The 12,020-nt window shown below is 48.0% G+C and overlaps 1 protein-coding gene and 1 long non-coding RNA gene across 2 annotated transcripts; one reads left to right on the top strand and one right to left on the bottom strand.

The window, feature by feature from the left end:
- Positions 1 to 288: 288 nt before the first annotated feature.
- Positions 289 to 10,269, top strand: RBM18 (RNA binding motif protein 18). Its single transcript, XM_006267247.4, has 5 exons — positions 289 to 450; positions 3,176 to 3,302; positions 4,459 to 4,545; positions 6,681 to 6,766; positions 8,112 to 10,269. Exons 1-5 carry the CDS (start codon positions 341 to 343, stop codon positions 8,269 to 8,271), a joined length of 570 nt encoding a protein of 189 aa, XP_006267309.2. The 5' UTR covers positions 289 to 340; the 3' UTR covers positions 8,272 to 10,269.
- Positions 10,270 to 10,828: 559 nt separating this feature from the next.
- LOC109280229 (uncharacterized) lies at positions 10,829 to 11,931 on the bottom strand. Its single transcript, XR_002086472.2, has 2 exons — positions 11,734 to 11,931; positions 10,829 to 11,332 (listed from the first exon to the last, which is right to left on the bottom strand). It is a non-coding gene; the product is annotated as an uncharacterized LOC109280229 (long non-coding RNA).
- Positions 11,932 to 12,020: the final 89 nt, after the last annotated feature.

Here is a 12,020-nt window from a genome sequence, read left to right as displayed (position 1 = left end):
ACCAAGCCACGCCCCTTGGCTCTGCCCCGCCCCCTGCGCTAAGCTCCACCCCCTGCCCCGCACCAGTTCCGCCTCACCTCGCCCTTTCCGACCAAGCCCCGCCCGCGTGGCTGTGGCTGTGGCTGTGTCCCGCGCACCACAGCCCCGTCTGCGTCCCTCGGCCCCGCGCCCCGTCCCGTCCCGTCCCCTCCCCGCGGCCCGACTCACGGCCACAGCCGCCCAGCCCCGAGCGCGGCGCCGACGTCATCTGCGCGCACCGGGCGGGTCGCGGCGCTGTGACGCGCGGGGGGCGGGGCGGGGCGGGGCCGGGCAGGCGCTGAGGCGCGGCCGGGCCGGGCCCATGGCGGCGGGCGAGGCGCTGCCGCTGGAGAACGCGTCCATCCTGTCGGAGGGCGCGCTGCAGGACGGCCACCGCCTCTGGATCGGCAACCTCGACCCCAAGATCACCGAGTGCGTGCGGGCGGGCCCGGGGGGCGGCGGCCCTTTTGTGTTCCCCTCCCCCCACTTGCGTTCAGCAGTGGCGGCGCGGCGCGGCGCGGCCTCCTCCAGGCCCCGCGGGGCGGGGCGGCGGGAGGGGGAGGAGGAGACCACCGTTGTAGGCCTCCCGTTGGGGGATGGGAGACCAGACGTTAGGACGTGGGGTTGTGCGCATCATTTCTCCGTGCCTCAGCTTGCACGTCCGTAAAATGGGTGCAGCAGCTGCCTTCCTTTCATTGTTGAGTAGCTTCCAGTGTGAATTCCTCCACCGCAATGCGAGCGCTCCTGTTGGCCGCGTTGAACTCTGCTACGCGACGGCACCGAAGTTAACCTCGCTCGTCGGATCCGCAGGATGAAGCGCTGCGCGTTCGTCTTCCTTCACGTGCGCCGCTGTTTGTCTCGGATCCCATCTTGATGAGTTTTTTTTTTTTTACCTAGAAAACAATATCGTTAGGCGTTTTACTAGCTCCCAACGGAGCAAGATTCCCACTCGTAATCGGTTTAGCATGTGGCCCGGTACCGTTTCAGTATCCTTGGGATCGCATTGTTTAGAGGAAGCCTTGACGGCGTTTGAATAGCACGCAGGGTGCCAGGAGGAAGGCCGGAGGAAAAGGAAACGGGAGAGCTGCTCCTGGTTTGTCTCACATTCACATCAGATGACAGGAAGTGGAAACTGAGGCTGGCCGGAGCAACCCGTGGGGGCCGCATCTGTGCGAGCGGCTCCGGGCACCGCGCGGCCCAGAGACCCGACCTAGGGAAGCGTATGAACGTGGGGTTTTCCTCGGTCACCCCCTGCTCTTGAAGGAGAGTTTCCCCTTCGGTTCTTCTCTGACCTTACTCGTGGAACCGCTTGTCGAACGTCCTGAGCCCGACTAGGAAGGAACAGCAGACTCGGAGGCATGTGCTCGCATTAACAGCGCTGTTTGACCCTCGCAGGACTGCAATTCTGGCCTTTCCTCGAGAGCCGGAGTGTTACCCCGTCGTCCTAGGAACGGGGCTAAGAGTGGTTTGAGGATAAAGGGTGTCCTATGTATAATCAGCTGGGGATCTCTTCCTGATTTACTGTATTTTTAAGATCTTTACCAACTCCTATGCTGCCAGGAAAATAGAAATAAAGAGTTACTACTTGGCTGAGGGGAATTTCAAAGGGAAAACAAAACCAAACTATGTTCTCTTTGGCAAGGTAGCTGCATCTATATGGCTTTTGTTACACTGAGAGAGAGTGTTTTCCCCTAGTTCAAATCAATATAGGCCAAAGACAAAAGATAGTGCTGAAGGATTCACAGTCTTTATTTTTATGCTGCTGAAGTGGCTACTAAAATGTGACGGGGGGTGTCGGTTGTAGCCGTGTTGGTCTAAGGACATAGGAACCTTGTCTACTAAAATGTGAGACGTTGTCTTAGAAATAAACAGGCTCTATTGTATGTATTTTAGAGGCTCTGCAACGTCCATTTCCTAGGTCCAGGGGGTTCAAGAACTGACTTCAGTGTCTTCACGAATTGAGTCTATCTCAAGTGCAATTTTCAAAGGTTTAAATTTTTTTCAGTATTTTAAAAATACATCCTTGTTTGTACTCTTGTTCCACTGAGCACGGGTAGGATGTTCTCAGGTCCCTCAGAAGAAAGTAGCTTAGGAAATATCACTTCAGTATTTCTTTCCCCTTCCCCCTCCTGCCCCCGAAGGGGTGTAAGAAGACTTTTCCGGCAATCGATTACCATCTGCTTGTTCCAGCACGAAGCAGCCTGGCCTGTATCCACTGCTGGCCTGAAAATGTGTTGCCCCTTCACCCCTTTGAGTGCACATCCTGAATGGCCGCTGACCCGTCTTGGTAGATGACTCGCGTTCCTGGAACTCTCTTGCTCATCTGCTGAAGCTTCAAACATCTTTGCAGACTTCCTTTTGGAAAAATAAAGGGCTGCGTGCACTTGCCAGTCTCTCACCTTCCTGAAGATCCTTGACACATTGGAGGTCCGAGTCAGCTACTGAACTTCTGAGTTCATGCACGTGCTGTCTTATTAAGTGCATTTAGGGTTCTTCATGCTTTTCAGTGAAGAATCTCAAAGTGCTCTGCAGAAACTGCCTGAGGCGGAGAGGTGAGCGTTCTTCCCAGCTGAAACAGGGACAGAAAGGAGCTCCAAACTCTGTACAGCCAGTAGGTAGTAGCACGAGAGCTCGGGCTTCTCGGCGCAATCCCTAAACAGCACCTCTTGGTGCAGGGGAACTCCGGTCAGGTGAGAGACTTTCGAGGTTTCCCTTCAGATCAGCTGACACCATCCTGTGCTGCGATGCAGGGATTCAGCACAGGTAGAGAGAACATGTAGAACTAGCTTTACCCAGACTAAAGGAACAGCTAAGGAGCAGTCTTCTTATTTTATGTATGTGGCACACCAAACCGCTAAGCAGATCGGCCAGGTGGGAGTTCTTATACTGTGTGCTTGGATTCCGTATTTGCTTAACAAAACCCCGTGATAACGCTGGTAAATCTGAGTGTGCCTCACATTTAGGTTTACATTCAAAAGGAAGCTGCTAGAGAATATGAATGTTTATCTGCCTGCACCAGAATGTTATCCCTAGGTTTTGCTTCTGAGTGGCAGAATTTGAGATGTGGTGACCATTTTACCTTTTGTCTCATTGTTTCCCACCTGTAACCTCCAGTGGAAGGTGCCTTATAAATATCTGTGTTGTCTTGTCTCTCCAGATACCACCTCCTCAAACTTCTGCAGAAGTTTGGCAAAGTAAAGCAATTCGACTTCCTCTTCCATAAGTCTGGTGCTCTGGAAGGGCAGCCCAGGGGATACTGTTTTGTCAACTTTGAAACCAAGCAGGTAAGTGTAGTGGTCTTTTCTTCTAAACTGGTGGCTTACCTTGCCTGCCTGTTACTTGGATCCATTTTAGAGATGAGTGAAGGGAGGAAGGAGCTACCTAAAGCCTTGCAAACCCTCCCCCCCCATATGCCAGTCCCACCCAGATGGTGGAATTGTTGGAAGGAGCCAGGGGTCTGGTACCACCCCCTAGGGCTGTTTCCTGAACACCTGCTTTTTGACTCCAGCAAGAATGAGACAACCATGAGGCAGTCTGGGAAGATAGTAAATATAGGTTTGAGTGGTGCACAGTACCGTAATTTGGACTGATGAGGTTTCCTCCCCCACCCCCCCCTTTCCCCCGGATCTTGGTGCTTCAGACTGGTACAGACCTTGGGGTTTGTGCCTTTCTCCAGCTGCCACGCAGTAGAGAACCTTCTGGGTTTCTAGCTTGTGCTTTTGAAGTTTGGATGGAAACCTGAGTTCTCTTTGTAGTCTTCTAGCCACAACAGTTGAGTTTGTTGTCTCAAATTAGATTTGTGTAGTTGAAAAGAGCTGCATATACAGTCTTCCTCTGCTCCTGGCTCCCCACTGCTTTTCTGCTTAGGGAGGAATGATCGAGCAGAGAGCTGCAGCAGAGAGGAGCTGATGACAATGGTATTGCAATGAAACTGAACAATCATAGTGGTCTTGCAGTGCAGCAGGCCTTTAGGGTAACTGAACACAGTTCAGGGTAATCAGGACACAGTCATCAGCTCAAACATTGAATGGGTCTCCTGCCTGCCAGACACTGTGCTGCACGGATTCTGGTGGCCTTTGTATTCTGTTCGTCTTATCTTTCTAGCACTAATATACTAGCAGAATCTGTGCTGGATGCAGCTGAGGTGAGGCTGAGAGAAGTGAAAAGTGAATATAAGTAATGTAAACCTCCCCCAGATGCTGTTCCGTGCGTTAGTTTAATTGGAAACTCCCCACACCATTTTGTCTTCTACATTGCGTGTAATGCATATAGAGGCTAAATGGTCCTGTGGATAGTAACTGAATGGCAGTGTAGATTGCTCCTGTGCTCTTAGTCGGCTGTTCTTGTGAATCATCCAAAGAAGAGAGGGCCTTAAACCTGAGACAGACTCTGACTGGAGACTTAGAATTGTTCTATTTACTGAGCTATCTTCCTGTGCAGGAAGCGGAGCAAGCCATCCAGTGTCTCAATGGCAAGCTGGCTCTCTCCAAGAAGCTGGTGGTGCGGTGGGCGCACGCCCAAGTCAAGGTAAACTTCTGATGGCAAACCTGAGTGGCTTATGAACATGTGCAACTGGTTGCAAATACTCTCTGTCTGCGTAGGGTTAAAATGAGAAATACTTTAATGACTGTCCTTTTCTGTACTCTACTTCTTCACTTCAGCATTTACAATGTGTGCACGCTTCCTACGGGACTCTAAACTTTGCACTTTCTTCCTTATACTGACACAGAGACACTGCAACACTTTTTTTTGTATATTTTGAACCCTTTTTTTGGACATTCTCTTCTGACGAGCTTTTCTATTAATGGCTTCCCTTATGACCAAGTGTACATACCAGATATCCAGGATCAATTTTTGATCTTCCTGTGCTGAGCGGTAGCTGCATTTCAGTTGACACTCCAAGAAAGTAGTTGCAGTAAATGCAGGAACGTGGGAGCTGGCCCACAGAGTTAGACCAGTGGTCTATCTAACTTAACATCCTGCCAGGTGTAGAATCTCCGTAACAGACACTTAGGGAAATAATTAATCCCTTAGGGAAGTTTTTTCCTAACCCTAATCAGTTTGCGATTTGGCTCAAGGTTTTTGGACAGAAGGGTGTCACTGAAATCCTCTCTTGCTTAGGTTTTCCACTCAGCTTCCTAAAAGGCTGGTGGCAGTATTGCCTTTTGCTGCTGACTTTAAGTGGTTTACTTCATCAGTATGCTGCATATTTAAAATAGCCTTTTCCTCCGTTTTGGCACATGAATTTCTGCATTTAATTTCAGGGTTTCACTGTAGAAGATGGTTTCAAATTCTGTTTAAATTCTCTTTTTTAGCTCCTTGGGTTTCTTGTCCCTTTTTTCTGCAGCTGGGATGTCACATTGTAAATGAAAAGCAATTCTTTTTTATTTTATTCCGTTTGGAGCTTGAATTTGTTTAAAATGGCCTTTTGGGAGTGAGACGCTCCTGTGAATGTATGTGGGGTAGCTTGCTTCTAACTTGTATATATGGTTACTTACAGAACTCCCTGCCCTCTGTGCTTGTCGTGAAGTACAGCTGTATTTGTTTGAGTGCTAGATAAGTAGGCACCCTTGTTAAGGGAGGCCATGTTGCTTTAATTATCAGCCCTAAGGGCTGATAATGGACTCCCCTGAGTCCATGCAGATTCTTGCAAACCCAGTCTCCATTTCTTGAACTCTGAATTCTGAAACTCTTAGCCTGCTACATGCTTCCGGATGCCTGAAAAATGATCAGGCCATAAATGGAATTTCTGTCGGTGCAGCGAGCCTCTTCATGGAGAGGAATCTGCCGAAAAGCCGGGTGCATAAGCAGTGCTGGAGTAGGGCAAATTGCATGCAAAACAACCTAGTTCGGTTTATTGGAACATCTGCAAATCTGTGAATGGAAAGATTTTTTTTTTTTAACTGCGTGAGGCTCTTGCGTATCATGATGAGCGTTTGTTTTAGACAGCACTAGCACCCTGCTACATAGTTTTTAAAATGAACAGCCAAGGCTTCGGAGAAAACCTTGCCAGATGCTGTCAGTTCGAGCAGCTCTAGCAAAAAAACAAACCTGAAAACACGCCAAGCGAAACAAGGAAGCAGAACAGGCTGCGAGTATTTCAGGAGGCCCGTTGAGACGACAGACTAATAAGCTGCCTTCTGCAGAACGAAGGAGGTTCAGCACAGGTCTTGCATGCATTACTTGGCCGCTGCAGGATATTGTGCAACTGCAGCCAGGCAAAGCGCAGCACGAACACACTTCAGATGCACACAGTGCTTGTACAGAGATCACACCTAGCTAGGCAAATGGCTCTACCATTGAGCCCGACCCTTAAACCTGGCTGAGTCTGAGCCACATTTGGAAGGTTTAGAGTTGCCACTTAGGAGTATAGTATAGGCAGCAAAACAAGTTGTAAAAAATTCCTAATGGTTCAGAATAAAGTACACATGAGCACCCAGCATCACGTTCTTAGCTGACTGCCAAGCTGAAGCAGAACAAATGCTAATGTTGGGTTTTTGCGTGGCTTGACCAAAAGACTTTTGCCTTCCGGAAAAATGTTATATGACATTAATCCAATTTGGAAGTGTTTCTGGTAGCAAATGCTATGATGTCTAAGCTTTTCATGTAATAATGTTCACTTAAGCAAAATCTTTGCTAATGTACCTTTTTCTACCCAACAGAGATATGATCATAATAAAAATGAGAAAATTCTTCCCATCAGCCTTGAGCCATCTTCCAGCACTGAGCCAACCCAATCCAACCTAAGGTAGGAACCTGCCCAGTTCAGGTGTGGCCACATCACTCAACCCAGGACCATGACACCCTTTGACAGTGCTGGGATTGGAAAGGGCTCAAAATCTCTCTGCTTGCTTGCTCGCGATTGAAAGGATAACTAAGCAGCGTCTTTTTTTTTTTAATGGGAAACAATGCAGTAAAACATTTTTTTTAGAATTTTTGACATGTCAGTTCCACATTTATGGAAACATGGAACCACCAAGATGCTATGCTTAAAAAATGTTGGTCACGTAACCGCATCTAACTCAGGGAGTCCCACGCCTTTTTAAATTGTTTTCAGCAGTATTTTATATTTGTACCAGATTCTAGTGACTGTGCCTCAATGGTCTGCTCCAAGCAATAATTTTAATACCTTATTTTTAGAGGCAATAAAAACTCTCACACCTGTCACTGTAGGAGACTGTTCTGGGTGATAAGAAAGTGTTCTGTTCCTCATAATCTTTCTGGAACAGAAGTGAAAGTGGTAGTGCAGAAAATCACTAGATGTTCCTCATCAGGATAGTACATCTTGTCTTGAAGGGAGATTTGGGGTGTGGTGCGAGTGCAAGGCGGAATATATAACATTCAGGTGCACAGAATACGGAGGAGGTAGTTTTTGGAGATTTCAAAAATAGATGGGTGAGGAATGAATTCCTAGTCTTTTGCTCTGTCGTCTTGGTGACTGACTCTTGGTTCCTTTCTTTTTTAAGGGAAAGATGGGTAATTCACTGCGTTGTTGTACTAGTTGTTTGCCTGGGTAGTAACTAGATTTAGCCGCTTCCTGAAAGCAAGAATTTCCTTGGTAGAAAAGTCAACCATGCTAAGATAAACAAAATTGCAAGGGCAGCATAAGTGTTATCTGCTAAGATATTAGATCTGAAGAAGCAAATTGAAGGGGGAAAAGTCTGTATAAAAGGGGTGGGGGGAATTAAGAAGCCGTGTCCTCTTGACCGGTATAAATGTCCTAAAAACGTTAAGATGCACTTACAGAACTTTTAAACGTCTAAAGTATCACCTGGACAATAGGGAGCATATAGACTGCTGGCCTAAAACAAAGGACTGGGTGTTGGGACTAGCGAGCCTTTGTCTAAGAAATGTCATGTGGGTCAAGTCCTTAACTTCCTAGATTACCTAAATCACATGCTGCTGTTTAGCTACCTCTTGGGGAAGCTGAAATGTTTAATATTTTCCATACTGGGTTAGGACAGTGTTGGTGAAAAGTTCCTACGAATTTAGGGTGGCAAAGCTGTCCCTTTCGGGGTGGAGGGTGAAGAGGGGTGAATGCTGTCTTTCACCAGAGTCGATCTCATCTCTACCTTACTTTCCCCCCTGTCCAGCGTCAGTGCAAAAATAAAAGCAATTGAAGCCAAGCTGAAAATGATGGCAGAGAATCCAGATGCAGAATTTCCAGCGGCACCGGCTTATTCTTACTTCAAACCACCGGATAAAAAAAGGACTACTCCTTACTCCAGAACGGCTTGGAAATCCAGAAGATGATGGTTGTGAATGGATCACAGTAGCAGGAAAACAGGGAATCTTTCAGTGCTTTTGTACTTTGTAGAGTGGGGAGGATACTGACAACTGGGCACAGTATCACTGTGTAGGGTCCGGTGTTTTATAATATAACATTTTAAGTGTTCCGACAACTGATCCTTATTGCCAGTGTATGTACAGAATGGAATGCCGTCCCAAAAAGATAAGGTTTCATCCAAATTGTGTGGCTAATGCTTAGACAATCTACATTGCTTGTCTATATTCATTTGCAAAACCAGAAACTTTGGCCGGTGGGCTGATAGGAAAGGAAATGCAAGGAAAGTTGTATTAAATTCTGGATCTTGCACTTAAGAGCAAATCCAAACGAGTATGCTTCTTTGCTAAAACTTATTTTAAGCAGGGAGGGGGAAATGCTTAGTTTTTTGTTCTGCCTTTTTTTTTTTTTAATTGAAGCCATCAGTAGCTCTCAGAGAAAATTTCTTTTTGTCTTAAAACTAATTTTAAAAGAATTTTGCAACCTTTTTAGCAACTATTGATGCAGAATTTATATGCAAGGAAGCAAAATTTTGCACCTTGACTTCTTAACTTTAAAGGTAGATGTAACCACAGGAGAGCAAGGCATTTTTAAGTGTTAATGCTTCAGGACAGTGGTAGATGTCTGCATTTCTCAGTGAATTGGAACGATCAAACTGCTGTACACCAGTGGATTTCATGCTGTACGCTGAAAGTGGCAGCACGGTAGACCATGGGTCCTGAAATCCCACGTTTGGACAGGAGAAGTTCCTGGGGTAACATTATTTTGTTTAAAGTGAATACAGCGGCATATCATGTGTGCATAAATATAATCCCTTTTAGCAATCAGTCCATAAACCAGATGTGACAGCGTGAGACTGTAGCCCCCAAGACATCTGTCAGACACATTACCTCCCACGCAGCCCCAACTGCACTTGTGATTGGTTAGCAAAGATGCTTGAGTATGTCTGGGCATACTTGAGTGACAGGAGTATGTGGTGTAATGGTGCTACTGAATTCTAGGGATTATCTTTGCTTTAGAAGGCATTTCATTTACATCTCTAATGACCTAGTGCTTCTTAGTGCTTCATTCCAGTTGCTCAGCCCACAGCACATCCTCCTCGCTGCATATTCTATGCCGTGCTGAAAGACTTGGAAAAAAGGCCCATAAAACTGCAAATGCTTGGTTCCTTTCTGTATACAATGCTGTGGTATATGCACGTGTAAGCAGGATTTGTAGGGCGCCACGTGCTCGCTCCAGGGCAGTAAATGGGTTTTTCCCCTCTCTATTGCCAATGTGTCTACACTCTCACTTGACACTTTCTTTTTTCTTTTTAAATAAGTGTAATATTTTTACCTTGCTAATGAGCTACAAGCAGTTTACCAACACTGATACCTGTTACAGCTTCTAAACCAGACAAGAAAGGAATCTTTAAACTGTTCAAGATTTCTGTCTAAAACCAACATTTCCCAACTTTAACTATATTTGATGCCTAACAGCACATCGCTTGCAGTACAGCATATATCTGCAGTGCTGCATAGAATGTCCTTTATTCCTCTGAACTGTCTAGAGCTTGCACTTGTCTGATAGAGGTGGGTTTTTTTGAAACCTAAAATGGATCAGTCTTCAGCTGATTTTTTTCCCCCCCCCACCCCCCTTTAGCCAGGTACTTCCAAAAAGTGACTGCCTCCAGGATTAGCACTGCATCTATTAACCTCCCTTGCAAACGGAGTCCTTGTTCTTGTTTTGTCACATGTACAAGGCATGGGCTGACCTTAGCAATCCTCCAAGGACTTGTACTTCCATTATTGAAAACAAAACTGTCAATTCTGTTTTTTGAAGTTGACTTGAAAAAAGTAGCCCCTGAATTCGAATCGGGCAAACAGCTGTGTTTTCCTTTAACAGCCATCTTTGATATTTATTTGTATTTAAAGTATAATTTGTTGAGGTTCTTTCAGTTGTGTGTGAATAAACAGGTTTAAAATGCATTCTCTTTCTCTGCATTAAAAGCAGTCAGTCCGGATGGTGCACGGCTGGAGAAATAAGCCTTTGCTCAGTCAGCGGATGCTACTTAGATTGTAAATGAGACCATTTTGCAGTATTACAGTGCATTAGAGAAGAGCCTTGGATTCAGTAACAGATTTGCACCTGGGACAATTATAGTGCAAGGCTGTCACTGGGTGTTGTTCCCGTTACTGCTAACTAGTCTTTTAGGGATTGATCCTTTGGGAGTATGGCTTGTGGCAGGGAGCTACCTCTGACTTCAGTGGGACCTGGGCTTGCGTGGCAAATCTCTTCCTTTACAGGTGGGAGGGGAACACCTCTTGGCCCGTAACTCCTGTAACCATTGCAGAGTGATTCTCCAGCCAAAGTAATGGAGTTGCTTTTGCCCCAAACGACCCTGAAAACTCACATTTTCTTTTTCAATGACAAACTTGTCCCAGCAGCTGTAGAGAAGTACTCTGTCATTTTCTTTGCTATGATGAAAGGCTTGCAGGAGGATACACGGGTAAGCCTCTGCGTGCCCCTAACAGACTGATCATCTCATTCCGGTGGTCTTTGTACCACCGAATCGCAACAGCAGCACAAATTTATTTGTGTGGATTTCCAACTCGCCCATGGTAGTGACCAAAGACTGCAGGTTGGAGCACAGTGCCAAGGTGGGTTTAAACCAAACAAGAGGGACCGGGGGGGATGACAAGAAATTAAAGGATTTGAATCTTTCTTTTGGTTCATTTTAGGGCTATTTTTCCCCTCCCACATAAGAGAGCGCAAATGTCCTAGTTGCATTGTGTGTGTCTTCAAAATCTAAGGTTTGATGTAAAGAACGAACCAAAATTCAGGGTCTTCAAAAGCTAGGCTAGACAATAACCCTGCTCCCAAAGCGTACTAATCGGTTTTCAGATTGCAGCGTCCTGTCGCGACAGGGCTGGTAGCGTGGGACGATGGCATTCCTCTGCCTTCGAGGAAGTCTGGCGAAGAGGGTCTCCTTGGCGCGGCAAAGCCGAACCTCCGGGTCCCGGCACGGCGGCCCGAAAACCCGCCTCTAGGCTGCCGACGGAAGAGGCACAATCAGTCACTGCAACCGTGTCGATGCTTGCCGACAAGCGAAGCACGGGCACGAGCAAGGGTGTGCGTTACACGAGCAGGTGGGGAGGGGGGCGATTTGGTTAAGAAAGCAGAAAAGTGGCCAAATCAAAGCTCTCGCCTGCGCGAGGTTGGGAATAAAACCGTCACGCGTGCTGCGCCGCGCTGCTCTGAAAGGGAGCGAGCCCAGAAACACCTGGCGCTTGGTACCCCCGACACGCCGCCCGCGTCCACCCCACCCCGTGTCCCCCGGGCCAGCGCGCGGGGACCCCTTGCGCTCCCTCCCGCGTCTCCGTCACCCCCTGGCCTTGATCCCACCCAGACCCCCTCTCCTCGGCGTGGCTCCACCACCTCCACCGGCTCACCCACTGCTGCGGCCGCGGGATCCTCCGGTGCCTCGTGCCCCCCCGCCCCGTGGGCGCCGGACCCCCGCGCGGCCGTGCCCGCTGCCTCCCGGCGGAGGGGAAGGAAGGAAGGAAGGAAGGAAGGAAGGAAGGAGCCGGGCAGCTCCGACGGCTCCGTGATTGACAGCGGGGCCGCGCTCCGGGCATTGGCGGCGGGGCTAATTGCAGGTAGCTGGGGCGTGCACGCGTGCGGGCGGGGAGGGGGGAGCCGCTCGCCCGCCCGCCCGCCCGGGCCGCCGCTGGCTGGC

Source organism: Alligator mississippiensis, chromosome 12 (assembly GCF_030867095.1).
Source record: "Alligator mississippiensis isolate rAllMis1 chromosome 12, rAllMis1, whole genome shotgun sequence".
NCBI lineage: Eukaryota > Metazoa > Chordata > Crocodylia > Alligatoridae > Alligator > Alligator mississippiensis.
Note: the sequence above shows the minus strand (reverse complement) of the source record. Positions and strands in the feature narration are given on the sequence as shown.